General features: G+C 40.7%; 1 protein-coding gene across 6 annotated transcripts in view; it reads right to left on the bottom strand.

Moving 5' to 3' along the window:
• The window catches only part of ptprk (protein tyrosine phosphatase receptor type K), a 687,062-nt gene that overhangs the window by 142,713 nt on the left and 525,401 nt on the right, over positions 1 to 18,948 (bottom strand). For all 6 annotated transcript variants that reach the window (XM_072251546.1, XM_072251545.1, XM_072251547.1 and 3 more), the window contains 3 exons: positions 18,508 to 18,617; positions 9,449 to 9,650; positions 5,815 to 5,914 (listed from right to left, as the gene is read on the bottom strand). In XM_072251546.1, coding sequence (XP_072107647.1) covers positions 5,815 to 5,914; positions 9,449 to 9,650; positions 18,508 to 18,617 — 412 coding nt within the window. The remainder of the gene's footprint in view (positions 1 to 5,814; positions 5,915 to 9,448; positions 9,651 to 18,507; positions 18,618 to 18,948) is intronic.

The following is an 18,948-nucleotide window of genomic DNA, read 5'->3' as shown; positions in this document are numbered from 1 at the left end:
CCAAAACTCAAATAATAAAAGAAAGAGGAAATAATTAAATTTAGGATGTCAAAAAGTTAAAGCAACAAAACATGTTCACACAATTAACTCAACTCAATTAAACCAAATAAAAGAAAATTAACTTTTAATTACTGTTCTCTCCACCTCCCTTCTGTCTTGATTTAAATGGGTCTGTTGGCATAGGCTGCTCTATGGGCAGATTTCCCAGCCCAAGAGTGAGCAATGAGAGGAAATCTTCCTGCTGCACGGTCTCCTTGAGGAATCCATCAATGCAGCATTGATGACTAAAGATAAGGTGAAGAAAAAGACTGGACTTCATTCTCTAATCTACTGTATAATCCTGATCTCTTGAGTTAAAAATCAGCGAATCTGAGTACATCTGCTGGTTTTTAAGTGGAAGAGCGCACTCATTATGATGCCAGGGCATCAATTTTATGTGACCATGAAAGTGAAAAAAATCATTTGAATCTCAACAAATAAAGGCCTGCAGTACCCTCAGTGTCACATGCAATGCCACAAATTATGAATTAATCTATTTACATTTCTGAGTACACAAAATAAAGTACACCAAATGTGAAGAATGCAGTGTCTTCAATGGAAGATCAATACCTGCCTCATTACTGCATTCTGGCACATTAGCGGGTTAAGCCATCCACTTTCTTAGCTGGAGACATCAAGCCAGATAAATGAGGAAAGGAGATTTAAGCATACTGCATTTATGGAGTGGTTTCAACATGATAAAAATTTTCATATGAAGTAACTCGTATATTGCGGTGGGAATAGATTTTGAGAAGGAATTTGCAAGCAGCGATGAGATTTAGAGACAGAGTTGAAAGTTTTGGTAAAGTAATTGAAGAATATAACCACTAACAGTGCAGCAACAAAAAGGAGGGATTTATAGCATCCATACAGGAGCATAATTGAGCATGGACTAGCATATATGAGGCAAGGTAACCTCACAGAAAAATGTGCAAATAATGATAAGAATGCGAATCAGTATGCAGAGTGAAAAAATAGCTAGTGAAGGATTAGGGTAGTATTAATGTGGGAGTAACATACAGTTTGTTTGATAAAGTTCTCAACCCGCTGTAATTGCACATGGATAGACTACATTAAGAAAATCACTTGAGGAATCAGGAAGAAAGAAAATTGAAGTGTTGCATTATAGGCAAGTTAAGGGTGAAGACAGTCTAAAGTAGTGTGAGCAATGAATAGGATTGAGGTTAAATTCAGCTTGGTACAGTCAACTAGCAGATCATGACGGAGACCAAGACTGTAACCAACTGAGATTTTAGCAACAGGTGAATGAAAATGAATTTGGTCTTCTTGTGACTCATTAGTGAGGTTCAAGAATCGATATGAGAAGATAGAGATGAACGTAGCACTGAAAGACATTGGTAGAGAAATGAAGCCATATATCTCTGGTTGTATGAAGAAACTAGCTCTGGGTACATGGACTATGTTAATGAGGAACACTATGTAAAAAGGAGGGAATAACAGATGGAACGCTATCATTTTCTACACAATGTTATGTTAGTGTTGCTTCCCAAATGACAACTGAGGTCATGCTTACTGCAGGAGGATCTTCCTACTTCAGAAGGAAAGAGAAGTCAAGGATGAATTTAAACCTAACCTTTCACCAGAGTCTATAGCATGACCATATTCAGTTGACTTAAAGGGGGCAGTGCAGACTTGCAAAAATCCATAACTAATCCATCATGAAGGAGAAATGTTGGATAATGAGCTGCTGGAACAATTCAGCAGGTCAAGCAGCACGTGTAGAGAAATGGGCAGTGACTGTTTCAGATCAAGATCCTACATCTAGATTCTGAGAGGAAGTAAATGTCTCTGAAGTGGTCATACCTTGAAGATAACTTGCAGTGGAGTAAAAAAGATGCAAGAAACTGCAAATGCTGCCCACTGACTGTCCATTATCTTCTAGAGAGCTGCCTGACACACTGACAACTTCCAGCACCTTGTTGATGCTCCAGATGTCAGGTTTTTGTATCTCCAAGAAATGAGATTTGTTCCCTTCAATGCTTGTTAAAACAGTTCTCTTTAACAGAATTTTTTGAAGTCGACTTGGCCTGCAAACATGTTCTGATTACAATCAAAATGAGACAAAGAACTTTAACTTTCTTTCTTGCTACATCAGGCAATATACCATCTGCTTTACTAACTTGGATTGGTTCATCATTTAGAACCATATAGCAGTGAGCTGGTCTATTTTAGAGGATTGGACAGATTTCTGCCCATCTGTCCCCATGTAACAATATGCCACTTACTGTATATTTTAGATCTGGATAGCTCCAAGCAAAGTTGGATGCAATGCCAAGGTCACGAGCTGTGTATGTGTCGAAGTGTATTCTGTCTCTAGTTAGATGGCAACTTCAGATTACTTCTGTAAGCAGCCTGTGCTATGTGACAGCGAATGTTATGAAGCAACTTGTGAAACACATATCCATCTTAAACAGTATTATCAGTGGAAATCACAAACTGTTGTAGTTAAATCTGTGCAAGGAGAATTAATGAAAAGTATTTATTGACATAAGTTAATGTCAGAAATACTTTGTTATATCATGAATACTGCAGGGTTTTGCAACTGTAATTATTTAAAGGCTTCTAATAAAATGATGGAAATTAGCAATCAGATGATTTCCCCAGAGTGATCTAAATCAACTTTCAATTAATCATTTCATGATAGTGTAAACATTTTGAAGAAATGATTCAGCACCTTTGCCGTAAGTACTCTACCATGACCCCTTAATCTCTCCAAATGCATATTGATGTCTAACTTTTCTCTCTGTTCAGTATACATTATCCTATTTTCACAACTTAGAGTAAATTTATTTTCAATTTATATGTTACCATATACTACCTTGATATTCATTTTCTCCACTGGAAAAATATACAATAAAGTACAGCACAGAAAGAGTCCCTTTGGCCCATCTAGTCCATGCTGAATCATTTAAACTGCCTACTCCTGTTGACCTGCACTGGGGCCATAGCTCTCCATACCCTTACTGTCCATGTACCTATCCAAATTTCTCCAAAACATTGAAATCGAGCTCAGTTGCACCACTTGTGCTGGCAGCTTGTCCCACACTCTCATGACCCTTCAAGTGAAGGTTTCCCACATTCCCTTTAAACTTTTCACCTTTCAGCCTTAACCCATGACCTCTAGTGAAAAAGCCTGCTTACATTTATTCTAGCTATACCTCTCATAAATTTGTATACCTCTGTTAAATCTTCCCTCAGTCTTCTGTGTTCAGAGGAATGAAGTCCTAACCCAACCAATCTTTCCATATCACTTAGGTCCTCCAGACCAGACAACATCCTTATATATTTTCTCTGTTCTCTTTCAACCTTATTTACATCTTTCCTGTAGGTAGGTGACCAAAACTGCACACAATACTCCAAATTAGGCCTCACCAATCTCTTATACAACTTCGACATAACATCCCACGTCCTGTACTCAATATTTTGGCCAATGTGTCAAAAGCTTTCTTTACAACCCCATCTACCTGTGACGCCACTTTTAATAAGTTATGGACCAGTATTCCCAGATCCCTTTGTTCTACCACACTCTTGAGTGCCCTACCGTTCACTATGTAAGACCTACCCTGGTTGATCCTCCCAGAGTGCGACACCTCGCACTTGTCTGCATTAAATTCCATCTGCCACTCTTTAGCCCATTTTTTCAGCTGATCCAGATCCTGCTGCAAGCCATGACAGTCTTACTCATTGTCCACAACACCTCCAATCTTGGTGTCATCTGCAAATTTGCTGATCCAGTTTATTACATTATCATCCAAATTGTTGATATAGATGACAAACAACAACGGACCCAGCACTGATCCCTGTGGCCCTCCATAAGTCACAGGCCTCCCACCAAAGGGGCAACCATTGATTACCACTCTCTAGCTTCTCCCACAAAACCAATATAAAAATTGTTGGTGAACGCAGCAGGCCAGGCAGCATCTATAGGAAAAGGTACAGTCGTCGTTTCCCTCACATTCCATCATCTGCTCCTGGGCCCTCAGAGGCTCCATCTTCCTCTCACCCCAACCCTCCCCTCTCCACTGACACCACCAGCCTCCCTCCCCCTCCCCCCCCCCCCCGATCCCACATCTCATCCGTGCCGGGTCTTTTCCATCCCCTCCGACCTTCAATTGTCTGAGGCAAAGCGCTCTGACCTCAGTAAGGGCCTCACCTCTGTCCCCCTTTTCCCACACCTCAGCAAGTTCCACGTGCGCCATGATGCTGAACTCTTCTTCCGCCAGCTCCGTCTTCGGGCCTACTTCTTCGGCAAGGACTCTCCCACCCCCACCAATGACCCCTTCTCCCGTCCTCAACCCTCCTCCTCTTCATGGACACCCCGCTCTGGTCTTCTGCCTGCTCTGGATCTCTTTAAAAGAGTCCTGACGAAGGGTCTCGGCCCGAAACGTTGACTGTACCTCTTCCTATAGATGCCGCCTGGCCTGCTGCGTTCACCAGCAACTTTTATGTACGTTGCTTGAAATTCCCGCATCTGCAGATTTCCTCGTGTTTGCATTTTTAAACATAAATACAAAGTGCGTAGAGCAGGGGTCTAAACACACTGCCCTGTGATACACCTGTGCTGATGGTGATTGTGAAAGAGATGCTGTTGCCAATCCATACTGTGCGTCATGTGCATTTCCAGAGTGCTAAATCATGAGTTGCATCAACACCAAGATTCAATGTAAAGTTGAAAAAAACTCCCCTGTATATCGAAATACTTCAGTAAAAAACTTATAATACATGCAACATTAAATTAGCTTTTTTGGGGCAATCAGTCTGCTAAATAATAACGATGATCTGGCACACTAAGATATTACTTTTTCAAGGATTAGTTCATAAGATGTCCAAACTGAGATAATTTTTCTTCATTGTTAGAAAGGCAGTTGCAAATAGCATATAGCCTGCACAGAGATATCAAATCAAAGAAATATACATCTGAGATTTGCACATTTAAATATATATATACACACACACACATAAATCCCTCAGTTGATGCCAGCTTCATGGACAAATGGTTATATTGCTGCCATCCTTACACAAAGTTCAGGCTACTAAAATGCTAATAATTTAGATTTTTAAAAAATATTATGGTATAAATTTGACACCAGCAAAGTAAATGAACAAGAAGCCACGAATGAAGAAGGGTTCAGTAAGTGGAGTAGCAAGTGGAGTATTCAGATCGCTTTAACAGCTGCTTGAAAAAAAACTGCTTAACAAATTACTCCTCATTAAGATGACAAGCAAATGTCATTCAAAATTAATGTTACAAAGAATATGAGAGTAAATTACACAGACGTGCCAGACAAAATGTAATAGGGGCTCTTGTGCTGGATAAGGTCATTTGGTTCAAATTCAAAAACATTTTTCTCCATTTTCTTTTAAACGTCCTTCCAAATCTCCAATAATTTGCATGAAATCTCGAGCGTGAATACTGACTTGATATTTTGGGTAACTATAGTTCACCGCAAAATCAGTTCAAAATGTTCTTATTTATTCTTTCATTAAATATATGATGGAATTAAAATAAAATTCTGGTAGTAGCATAAAGTAACATAAATAGAACAGACATATGGAGCATTAGGGACTTGAATTTGCAAAATCCCTGAAGAGAACTCTCTCATTAACTATGGGTCTACTTCATAGACTTTGCCTAACAGAGCAAGAAAATCCCCTGATATCAATGTCAAATGAATATTCCCCGAAACAAAAGATCTTTATCAACAGTGACCAGCCTTCTTATCTGATGAATGGTTTGCTACACAGAAATTGTACCTGATTGGAGCACCTTTAGCCTGTGCTGGTTTCAGCAAGACAGTAATTGTGGTTGCTGTTTCATTAAGAATTGCATCTTCATAGTCAGGCAGAGTCGGAGCTGTTGGAATGTTTTAAACAAAAAAAAGAGAATTCAACTTCATTCAGGAAAATACATCCCAAGTACCTTTGAAATAAAGCTGAAAATTTAAAGCTCCTTAGAAAGTTATAAAATATAAATAACAGTGAATCTACCTGAAGTAGGGATAAAAGTAGGGATTTCTAATTTTGTGGGCAAGCTTACACATTCTCCAGGGAAAGTAGAGAAAGTAATTTGTACAATCATTTATCAAAAAGCAGCTGCTTGGGTATATAACTTGGAACTTCCTCCCCTTGGGAAAATTAACTTTGGTTCAATGCTTTCCTCAATGTTAAGCACTGGTCATTTTTGGAATCAGGATACATCATAGATCTCTGTTTCCTAAAAATAAGTTACCATAGTTTACCAGAACATTTTTCTTCAAAAATTAAGGGAAATTGTTTGGAAATGAATACAGTAAAATAAAGTTCATGGTGGGTAATTACAAAGCTTTATTCTCTTGCAAAAGTGCATAAATTAAATACATACAACATAGAACCATATAACACTACAGCACAGAAAACAGGCCATTCGGCCCTTCTAGTCTGTGCCGAAACTTTATTCCGCTAGTCCCATTGACCTACACTCACTCCTAACCCTCCAGACCTCTCCCATCCATGTATCTATCCCATTTATTCTTAAAACTTAAGAGTGAGCCCGCATTTACCATGTCAGATGGCAGCTGGTTCCACAGTGCCACCACTCTCTGAGTGAAGAAGTTCCCCCTAAATCTTTCCCCCTCTCACCCTAAAGCCATGTCCTCTCGTATTTATCTCTCCTAATCTAAGTAGAAAGAGCTTACTCGCATTTACTCTGTCTAAATCCTTCATAGTTTTGTAAACCTCTATCAAATCTCCCCTCATTCTTTTATGCTCCAAAGAATAAAGTCCTAACCTGTTCAATCTTTCCCTGTAACTCAACTCCTGAAGACCGGGCAACATCCTAGTAAATCTTCTGCTTCCTGCTTTATTTCTGATTTTATAAATTACATTCTTATGAACTGCAGGAAAGTAAAATTTTATTTTTCATTACAAAGGAAAGTATGAAGTAGCTTAACACACTCTGGTGCCACAGGCAACATTTAAAAATCATAATGCAAAACAGTGTCTTCAAACTGAAGTTCACCTTGTATTCACTGACAGTCATAAGTTTTTTTTCCCAGAAACAGAAGTTAATTTTAAAATGAAAATTACTAAATTGGCAACGGTTATCTATTCATGTAACCATTTTATTTGATTAATTAGCATGGATTACAAAAGTTCCAATGCCTTTCGTTGAGAGTAGGAAGAGCACTTTCGATGTGTGATGCAAAACCTATACTTTCAGTGAGCATTTTGGACTTCAATGATGATGTTTTAAAAATCAAATGTCATTAAATTCATTCACATTGTCTTATTCTTTTTGATTTTGTTTTTGTTTATTGAACAACTTGGCAAAACACTTCATTTCCAGGCTTAAAATGTATTTTTAAAGTTAATTAACTTTTAAAAGGAAAAATCAGATAACAGCTATTTGCAACATAATGAAAGAAGGAACACTGTTCAGTTTTGAATTGCTCAAAGAGAAACACTTATTAGAAAAACAAGACTTTCACCGGTATTTACAGATGCGACAGTATGTTAATAGGACAGTTAAAAATGTAACCAAGGCAAGTACATGTCTGATAGAGCTATTTAGAAAAGCATATAATTTGGAGAACGGTAGTAGAATAATTTCAAGAGTGTATAAGGGTTTGCGAAATCTTAAAACACATTCGACTTCATACATTAAAACAAAATGGGAGAAGAAAGGAGGGATATTAATATCTGAGGAAGACTGGACAATAATATGGAGGTATCAATGGAAGTGTACCAGTTCACAGAAATGGAGGGAGTTCGGGTGGAAAAACTTGAAAAAGATATTTTATTACACCCTCTCAGAAATCCCATTATGATAGTAACCGCCCTGTCTGCTGGAGAAATTGTGGAAATCAAAATGCAAACAATTATCATATTTTCTAGGAATGCCCCATTATCAAAGAATATTGGAGTGGGATACATAATGCCCTACAAGACATCTTTAAATGTGAAAAACCCTTAGAGAGTAAGACCATGTATTTTGGGTATATACCTCAAGAATGGTACACCAGTCATTGAAAGTGGGCATGCAGGTACAGCAGGCAGTGAAATAAGTGAATGGTATGCTGGCATTCATAGCAAGAGGATTCGCGTACAGGAGCAGGGAGGTACTACTGCAGTTCTACAAGGCCTTAGTGAGACCACACCTGGAGTATTGTGTGCAGTTTTGGTTCCCTAATCTGAGGAAAGACATTCTTTCCATAGAGGGGCTACAAAGAAGGTTCACCAGATTGATTCCTGGGATGGCAGGACTTTCATATGAAGAAAGACTGGATCGACTAAGCTTATAATCGCTGGAATTTAGAAGATTGAGGGGGGATCTTATTGAAACGTATAAAATTCTAAAGGGATTGGACAGGCTAGATGCAGGAAGATTATTCCTGAAGCTGGGGAAGTCCAGACCGAAGGGTCACAGTTTAAGGATAAAGGGGAAGCCTTTTAGGCACAAGATGAGGAAAAACTTCTTCACGCAGGGAGTGGTGAATCTGTGGAATTCCCTGCCACAGGAAACAGTTGAGGCCAGTTCGTTGGCTATCTTTAAGAGGGAGTTAGATATGGCCCTTGTGGTTAATGGGATCAGGGGGTATGGAGAGAAGGCAGGTACAGGGTTCTGAGTTGGATGATCAGCCATGATCATACTGAATGGCGGTGCAGGCTCGAAGGACCAAATGGCCTACTCTTGCACCTATTTTCTACGTTTTTGTTTCTATGAAAAGGGATAAATATTTAATGAATGTACTGCTGCTGGCTGGTAAAAAGACCCTTACCAGGAAATGGTTATAACGGGAGAGCCCAACTTTAAATTTATGGATGGAAATTACAATGAACATTTAAAAAAATGGAGAAGATAACAACATCTGTTAACTTTTATTCATACTGGAAAAAATAGTTTAACTACATAACACCTCATAGGCCTGATTTTATTCTCACAAGTCAATGAATATATGTTGTTAAAAAAAAATCACTCCCTACTCTACATAGTTTTCTTCTTTCGATTGTTCTTTCTTTCCTCTCCTTTCTATAAGTGTATACCTCAGATAACTATTATGTAGAGATTTGTGACAAATATGATTATATGATATATATGTACAGTATCTGAAATACAGCTTATGGAAATGTTTGTTTGATGATGAAATTCAATAAAAAATAAATTACAAAAAAAAGGAAAATCAAAACAGTAAACTTAGAAAATTTGGTCAAGGAGGAAATACAGATCATTCTTTAAAGATCAAACTTGTTTATATTGGATGCAGCTAAATAAGACAGTTAAACCTGCACGTTAACAAAAATGTGGCTTAAAGACTTTCCACATGAATTCTTTAAGAAATTTAGTACACAAAATCAATTCATAGGAAAAGAGTTATTTCTGTTTCAATGTTTACAAATCTTACAGACTTACCAGATATATTAGTTGTAATGTTAACGACGGTGGCGGGACCAAACCCTTTCACAGTGCTAGCCTTAATAAAGAACTGGTAGGTGGTCCCTGGATTCAAATGCGTGAAAACATGGTGTGTACTGTTCCATAATTTAGACACCTTCTGAACAGAGCCAGCCACTTGAACAGCAGGGTCAAATGATCTCACACTGCTATAAGATACCTGCCAAAACATAAGCAATTGCTTAAACAGAAGGTGAAACAAGTGACCATAGCATTTTTGAAATTCTTTTGGATCAGTCCTGAGGTAAAGATTCGTCCATTGTTAAGTTTTCCTACACTTACTGGACACAATGAGGTGATTCTGGATTTGATTCGAAAAGCGATAGACAGAGTTGACACTGAGACAGTTTCTTCAAGAAATAAAGGAAGCAGACCAAGTCTCCGAATAAGAGATCAACTATTTAAGACCCAGTTGAGGAGAAACTGCAGCAGCTCTATCACTGTATGTCAACTGTGACTGACTTCTATCAAAACAGAAACCAAGGGATGTGGAAAAATCATGGTGGAAGAGTATTAGTTATGATCTTACAGGATGGCAGAAGAAGCTTGAAAGGTTGTATGGCCTACTGTTGTATGTGCTTGCCCAGTTCAACTGGACTGATCTACTTGAAGGAGCCTCTCACTGAAGGATCGTGTAATATCGTGTAATAAACAAATAGATCGTTGAGGACAGAAGGATTGATATTGCATAAAATGTCTGTGTCAAAATACCAAATGATGCAAAATTGCAGGTAGATTGAGAACTAATGGGGGTTAAAGGGGTATAAATATGAATGTGGTTTTGGGGCAGAAAGTAGAGACGTGGTGGACAGCTGTTTCACAGAATACACAATGCTGTCCCCTCAGAGGTTAATATTAGCACCACAGTTTCTTCTGCTGTTTTACTTTGAGTACAAAAGGCATAATTTTCAATTATGCAGAGAGCAACATTTTAAAAATAGAACCTATGGTGAGGAGCCCAGTAGTTTGATAACATCAACAGGCTCAACAGGCAACAGAAGTGCTAACGGAGATGATAGAAATGAAAACAAGAACAAATTATGAAAAAGGGAAGGAATTGAGATACCATAGGATCAGAAATGGAGACAGTAAGCAATTTCAAGTTCTTGGGTGTCAATATTTCTGAGGACTCAAGCTGGGCATATTGATGCAGCTATAAAGAAGGCAAGTCCATGGCATTGGTGCTGCTTCCTGCACGCATGCAGAACTCGTTGACTTTATTAACTTTGCCTCCAACTTTCACCCTGCCCTCAAGTTTACCTGGTCCATTTCCGACACCTCCCTCCCCTTTCTAGATCTTTCTGTCTCTGTCTCTGGAGACAGCTTATCCACTGATGTCTACTATAAGCCTACTGACTCTCACAGCTATCTGGACTATTCCTCTTCTCACCCTGTCTCTTGCAAAAACGCCATCCCCTTCTCCCAATTCCTCCGTCTCCGCCGCATCTGCTCTCAGGATGAGGCTTTTCATTCTAGGACAAGGGAGACGTCTTCCTTTTTTAAAGAAAGGGGCTTCCCTTCCTCCACTATCAACTCTGCTCTTAAACGCATCTCCCCCATTTCACGTACATCTGCTCTCACTCCATCCTCCCGCCACCCCACTAGGAATAGGGTTCCCCTGGTCCTCACCTACCACTCCACCAGCCTCCGGGTCCAACATATTATTCTCCGTAACTTCCACCACCTCCAACGGGATCCCACCACTAAGCACATCTTTCCCTCCCCCCCTCTCACCGCATTCCGCAGGGATCGCTCCCTACACAACTCCCTTGTCCATTCGTCCCCCCCATCCCTCCCCACTGATCTCCCTCCTGGCACTTATCCGTGTAAGCGGAACAAGTGCTACACATGCCCTTACACTTCCTCCCTTACCACCATTCAGGGCCCCAAACAGTCCTTCCAGGTGAGGCAACACTTCACCTGTGAGTCGACTGGGGTGATATACTGCGTCCGGTGCTCCCGATGTGGCCTTTTATATATTGGCGAGACCCGACGCAGACTAGGAGACCGCTTTGCTGAACATCTACGCTCTGTCCGCCAGAGAAAGCAGGATCTCCCAGTGGCCACACATTTTAATTCCACACCCCATTCCCATTCTGACATGTCTATCCACGGCCTCCTCTACTGTAAAGATGAAGCCACACTCAGGTTGGAGGAACAACACCTTATATTCCGTCTGGGTAGCCTCCAACCTGATGGCATGAACATCGACTTCTCTAACTTCTGCTAAGGCCCCACCTCCCCCGCGTACCCCATCTGTTACTTATTTTTATGCACACATTCTTTCTCTCACTCTCTTTTTTCTCCCTCTGTCCCTCTGAATATACCTCTTGCCCATCCTCTGGGTCCCCCCCCACTTGTCTTTCTTCCCGGACCTCCTGTCCCATGATCCTCTCGTATCCCCTTTTGCCTATCACCTGTCCAAGCTCTTGGCTCTATCCCTCCCCCTCCTGTCTTCTCCTATCATTTTGGATCTCCCCCTCCCCCTCCAACTTTCAAATCCCTTACTCACTCTTCCTTCAGTTAGTCCTGACGAAGGGTCTCGGCCTGAAACATCGACTGCACCTCTTCCTACAGATGCTGCTTGGCCTGCTGCGTTCACCAGCAACTTTGATGTGTGTTAAGTCCATGGCTTTATTTCTTTGGGAGTTTGAGGATATTTGGTTTGTCAACTAAAACACTCAAAAACTTCTACAAATGTACTGTGGAGAGCATTCTGACTGACTGCATCACCATCTGGTATAGGGGGGAGGGGGGCTACTGCATTGAAGTAAATTGCAGAAACTTGTAAAATTAGTCAGCTCCATCATGGGTACTAGCCTCCGTAATATCCAAGACATCTTGAAGGAGTGGTCCTCAGGAAGGCAGTGTCCATCATTTAGGGACCCACCACCTAGGACTCTTAGAAACATAGAAACCTACTCACAATACAGGCCCTTCAGCAGCAAAGCTGTGCCCAACATGTCCTTACCTTAGAACTACCTAGGCTTACCCATAGCCCTCTGTTTTCCTAAGCTCCATGTACCTATCCAGGAGTCTCTTAAAAGACCCTATCATTTCCGCCTCCACCACCGCCGACGGCAGCCCATTCCACACACTCACCACTCTCTGCGTAAAAAAACTTACCCCTGACATCTCCTCTGAACCTACTTCCAAGCACCTTAAAACTATGCCCTCTCGTGCTAGCCATTTCAACCCCGGGAAAAAGCCTCTGACTATCCACACGATCAATATCTCTCATTATCTTATACACCTCTTTCAGGTCACCTCTCAACCTCCGTTGCTCCAAGGAGAAAAGGCCAAGTTCACTCAACCTATTCAATACGGGATGTTCTCCAATCCAGGCAACATCCTTGTGAATCTCCTCTGTACCCTTTCTATGGTTTCCATGTCCTTCCTGTAGTGAGGCGACCAGAACTGAGCACAGTACTCCAAGTGGGGTCTGACCAGGGTCCTATATGCCTGTAACAATACCTCTCAGCTCTTAAACTCAATCCCACGGTTGATGAAGGTCACTGCACCGTATAGTCATAGTCATACTTTATTGATCCCGGGGGAAATTGGTATGCCTTCTTAACCCTTGCGCAGCAGCTTTGAGTGTCCGATGGACTCCGACCCCAAGATCCCTCTGATACTCCACACACCCAAGAATCTTACCATTAATGCTATATTCTGCCATCATATTTGACCTGCCAAAATGAACCACCTCACACTTATCTGGGTTGAACTCCATCTGCCACTTCTCAGCCCAGTTTTGCATCCTATCAATGTCCCTCTGTAACTTCTGACAGCCCTCACTTTATCCACAACACTCAACCTTTGTGTCATCAGCAAATTTGCTAATCCATCCCTTCACTTCTTCACCCAGGTCATTTATAAAAAACACGAAGAGTAGGGGTCTCAGAACAGATCCCTGAGGCAGACCACTGGTGACTGACCTCCATGCAGAATATGACCCGTCTACAACCACTCTTTGCCTTCTGTGGGCAAGCCAGTTCTGGATCCAGAAAGCAATGTCCCTTGGATCCCATGTCTCCTTAATTTCTCAATAAGCCTTGCATGGGGTACCTTATCAAATGCCTTGTTGAAATCCATTGCTACCTCATTGCTACCATCAGGAAGGAGGTACAGAAGGCTGAACGCACACACTCAGTGATTCAGGAATGGTTTCTTCCCCTCAGCCATTCAGTTTCTAAATGGACATTGAACTCATGAACACCACATCACTATTTTTTTTTATTTGTTTCTTTTGCACTATTTATTTTAACTATTGTATAATATATATAAGATGTTTTGGATTCCTGTCTTAATTACTCGAGAAGGATTAACATTAATATTTATAAAGCTTGTTTAAGGCCCACCAACTGTAATACTATGCTCAAATATAGGGAACACAAATTAGGATGGATTTGCAGACTCCTGCAGAGAGTACAAGAGATTGGAGCCTTCAGTTGTTGATGAAGGTATTCTCCTTTATGCAGGAAAGGTCAAGGAGAGAATCGGTAGAAGTGTTTGGAGTCATGGCATAGTCTGACAGAACAGAGGTAGGAAAAACTCCATCCACTGGCAAGAGGCAACTGCAAATGGAAAATGAAGGGGGAAAACAATTTGAATTCTCTTTTTACTCAGTGAGTAACTGTGAGCTAGATTTCCCTGCCTGAAAAGACGTTGGATGCAGATTTGATTATGACTTTCAGAAGCAAATTGGGAAAATAATTTACAAAAAAGATAAAAAGTGCAGGTAACAAGGAAAGGGGAGAGGAGTTGGATCAATGGGACTGTTTTACTGAAATGACCAGTTATTCCGCAAAGGAGCTAAATGAGAGAACTGATGCCCTCCAGAACCCAACTTGCTTGACTCTCCACACATTGCTGGACAAGCTGGCAGTTGGATGCCCTTATAACAGGCCTTCTGCTTCACCACTGGACTTGGTAGCGCAGCACTGATACTCTGAATGGAGAGGCTGCATACTCTCCAGACTCTCAGCTTTATTCACTTAAATTGGGCAACTGATCTTGAAGAAATAGGTAGAGTGCAAATTAGTGTTTGAGTTATTTCATTGCCACTAATTAAAAATCAAGCAATTTTTGCATAACAAACTGTTCTTTAAATTATTTAAATTAATCTAAAGATTTTTAAAAATATCTCTGACAGAGACATCTCAGTTAATAAACCTTTCACAAGGACAGGGCTTCAGGATATACTGGCAGAGGTCAATTCACTGTGTGGAGCTCACCCTGCTTCACATGATATATTTTGGGTAAAGCATGCCAGTTTGTTCGGTTCTTCACTTCCTGATGAGCTAAGTTTGGTCAGACAGACACTGCTGGCAGTGAATCTGGGCAACAGGCCAGGTGCAGCATGATCAAGCCCACTGCGTTTCTTCCAACAAGTTTCAATTAAAGAGATTGAAGCTCAAACTATAGAAAATTTATGACAAGGATTATGGTTAATTGGTCCAGTGTGGCTGTGTCAGTCCCTCTCCTTCCAGTAGTTACTGTAAATTATGGGCTCTTCAAGTGCACATCAAAATACTTTTCAAGTGTGATGAAGTTGTCTGTCTTTCAGGAAGCGATTTCCAGACACCTGCCACCCTCGAGGTATAAAAATCTTTTCCTCATCTCCCTCTAATCCTTCAAATGGTTAACTTTAACTTCATACCTCATGACTTTTGACATGCCTGCCAAGGGAAGTAACTGTGTTCACCTCAATTAAACCTCCCTTAAATCTTTCCTGTTCCAAAAAAAGCACAACTCCAGCTTATTCAAACTTCCTCACAGCAAACAGCTTCCTGTCCTCATATATCTCCTCTCCATCCCCTCATGAAAATGTCATGACTTGACCTATATGCAATACTTGCCTATCTAATGTTGAATACCGTCCTTGCTGCTTTTGTAGTCTTTGTCTCAGCTAACTAAGGGGAAAGGTCCCATGTAACCTTTCAATAGTTTCATTGCTGTGTCCTACTGCATTTAAGGATCTGTTGACGGGTAATCTTCTGACTTAATTTTCAGTATAATTTTTTCCCCAGTCTTCCTTTCTTTTGTTGCACCCCTCTACAACATTACTTCATACTTCTCTGGATTGAATTGTCTTTGTCACTCTGCTTACCAAATGAACCCTCAAATGTCTCACATTGCTCTGAAATTAAGTTAGAATAAAGTAACTGCTGTCAAGTCATGCTAACTTTTCACATCTGAAAATTTTAGTTTGGAGCTGAAATATATGTACAGTAGGTTCAGCCAGTATTAAGAGCTTCCATCTAAATTAGTTTTTACTGTCATATATGTTTAAAAATAAATAAATTCGGCATTGTGGTTAAAATGAAACTTGCAGCAATTTTTGCAACATGTGGACCAAGGAGAGTTAGGTTAATGTGGCAAGTGTCAAAAATGGGACCATGTTAGCATGTCAGTTCTCTCCACAGCTGCTGTCCAACAAGCTGCATTTATAGCAATCTAAGTCTTTGCCCAAAATGAGAGATGTTTCTTGGTTTAGGTAGACATGTAAAGATTATTTAGCCAACAAAAGCAAGATGGAGTTTAGCCTCACAGTGGGTTTAATGCTCCAAATAATTCTTTGAGTATAGGGCTTGGTTCATCCCACGCATAAGCATACAGTAGCATGCAAAAGTTTGCGCACCCCTGGTCAAAATTTCTGTTACTGTGAATAGTTAAGTGAGTAGAAGATGAACCGATCTCCAAAGGTCATAAAGTTAAAGATGAAACATTCTTTTCAACATTTTAAGCAAGATTAGTGTTTTGTTTTTTGTTTTGTTCAATTTTCGAGTGAAAAAAAAGAAAGGAGCACCATGCAAAAGTTTGGGCACCCCAAGTGATTTGAGCTCTCAGATAACTTTTACCAAGGTCTCAGACCTTAATTAGCTTGTTAGGACTATGGCTTGTTCACAGTCATCATTAGGAAAGGCCAGGTGATGCAAATTTCAAAGCTTTATAAATACCCGGACTCCTCAAACCTTGTCCCTAAAAATCAGCAGCCATGGGCTCCTCTGAGCAGCTTCCTAGCACTCTGAAAATTAAAATAAATGATGCCCATAAAGTAGGAGAAGGTTATAAGAAGATAGCAAAGCATTTTCAGGTAGCTGCTTCCTCAGTTCATAATGTATCTAAGAAATGGCAGTTAACAGGAACGATGGAGGTCAAGTTGAGGTCTGGAAGGCAGTTTCACTCTGCCCCCTTCCCCAGTTGCCTACTACCTCCCTCATGGTTCCGCCTCCTTCTACTACCCATTGTGTTTTCCCCTATTCCTTCTTCACCTTTCCTGCCTATCACCTCCCTGCTTCCCCTCCCCCACACCTTTATCTTTCCCCTGACTGGTTTTTCACCTGGCACCTACCTGCCTTCTCCTTCCCACCCTCCCCCACCTTCTTTATATGGCTTCTGCCCCCTCCCTCTTCAGTCCTGACGAAGGGTTCCGGCCCAAAACATTGACTGATCATTTCCACGGATGCTGCCCGACCTGCTGAGTTCCTCCAGCATGTTGTGAGTGCAGCATCTATGGAAAAGAGTATAGTGGATGTTTTGGGCCAAGACCCTTCATCAGGATTGGGGGGAAAAAAGATGAGGAGTCAGATGAAGAAAGTAGGGAGTGGGGTCCATGGCCTCTTCTACTGTTGCAATGAGGTCACACTCAGGTTGAAGGAGAAACACCTTATATTCCGTCTGGGTAGCCTCCAACCTGATGCCATGAACATCGATTTCTTGAAATTCCAGAAATGCACCCCCCCACCCCCGCTTCACCATTCCTATTTCTCTCTCTCACCTTATCACTTCCCTCCGGTGCTCTTCCCCCTTTTCTTTCTTCCGTGGCCTTCCAGCTCTGTATCTCTTTCACCCATCAACTTTCCTAGTCTTTACTTCACCCCTCCCAGTTTCACCTATCACCTTGTGTTTCTTCCTTCCCTCCACCTACTTTCTTACTCTGACTCCTTGTCTTTTTTGTCCAGTTCTGATGAAGGGTCTCAGCCCAAAACGTGTACTATACTCTTTGGGGAAAAGATTCTGACCATCCGCTCATCAATGACAGAATTTATAAATTTCTATCAGGTTTCCCCTCAGCCTACAACTCTCCAGAGAAAACACAAATTGACCCAACCTCTCCTTATAGCTCAATCCCACTGAACCAGGAGCCTCCTGATAAACTGTTTTTTTGTACCCTTTCCAAAACCCTCCACATCCTTCCTGTAATCAAATTGAATAACCAGGACTTTGGGATTGGTCCAATTTAGTAGGAATGCTTTTCTGCCTTATGCCAAAATTTGAAAAAAAAATTCATCCCCACAGGAAAGCAATGATCTCCTTTTTAGTTCTGCAGCAAATAGATATCACGTAGAGTGTTTATTCTGAGAAGACAAACGGAACAAAAGTTAGGAAAAGTATTTTCATCTATCAGAAAATAGTAAAGTGACTGATTATCGATTCTGAGGATCAGCCAAAGCTCTTCAGATTTATTATGCATTAAGGAATAAAATTTGATGCAACTCCCATCTGCTACACTTGAAGAATGCTCCAGGTGCCACAGAAAGAAGGATAACAACTATATCCAATCACTTCCTTCGCTGCTTCCATCATTTTGAACAGTCCAGGATTTCCACAGAGATGCACGCTTGGGCTTACTGTAGGAGATACAACTCTCTATGTCCAAAGCCACATATTACAATGCTTCTCACCTTTAAAAAAAGTTGAGAGAACCAAATTGTATGGGAAAGGAGACGCTGAGAAAAAATAAATTTCCCCAAATGGGGCCTTGGAGCAGGAAAGATTATGACCCTTGGAGCAGGAAAGATTTTGGATGCAGATGCAAACTTGATGTGAGGAGATCTCAAGGATGGCAGTAGGTCATGGAGTGCAGGTATCCACAGAACCTAGGATTCTGCACCCCATACACACAAATATGCAATGGCTTGTGTACGTTGGGCAAATTAAGTCTGCCTAATGGTCAGGTATTGTGTGGCTCAGAGGAAGGTGTAAATATCATACCAGCATGGAGTAATTACCTCATATTGTGTGATGATACCATTTGCTTCAACAGGTTCACTCCAGTGCAGGAAGATTTTGTCTTCAAATGGTGTTCCTTTCAATGAATCGCTAGGTATGGGACCAGGTACTGTAGGGAAAAAATGCATTAATTGATTATGTAGTACATAAACAAACAAATAACAGTTGGGCAGGGGGGCTGCATTTTATGAATTTCACCTCCACAGGACATGTGTTTAATTCAAAAAGTTTCAACTGTAATCTCTATTTTTTGTTAGACACTTGGAAACACAATTATAGTACATATTTGGTAAGATTACTGCATTAACACAAAATCAACAGATTAGCATTTTCTTTTGAATATATTAAAGTAGCAAAGGCATCCCAAAACTAACATATCACACTTATCAGGTAGCATAATAGTTGTTTCCTCGTCATGCAATTTTCAGGTCTTGGGCTTG

This window comes from Mobula birostris, chromosome 2 (assembly GCF_030028105.1).
Source record: "Mobula birostris isolate sMobBir1 chromosome 2, sMobBir1.hap1, whole genome shotgun sequence".
NCBI lineage: Eukaryota > Metazoa > Chordata > Chondrichthyes > Myliobatiformes > Myliobatidae > Mobula > Mobula birostris.
Note: the sequence above shows the minus strand (reverse complement) of the source record. Positions and strands in the feature narration are given on the sequence as shown.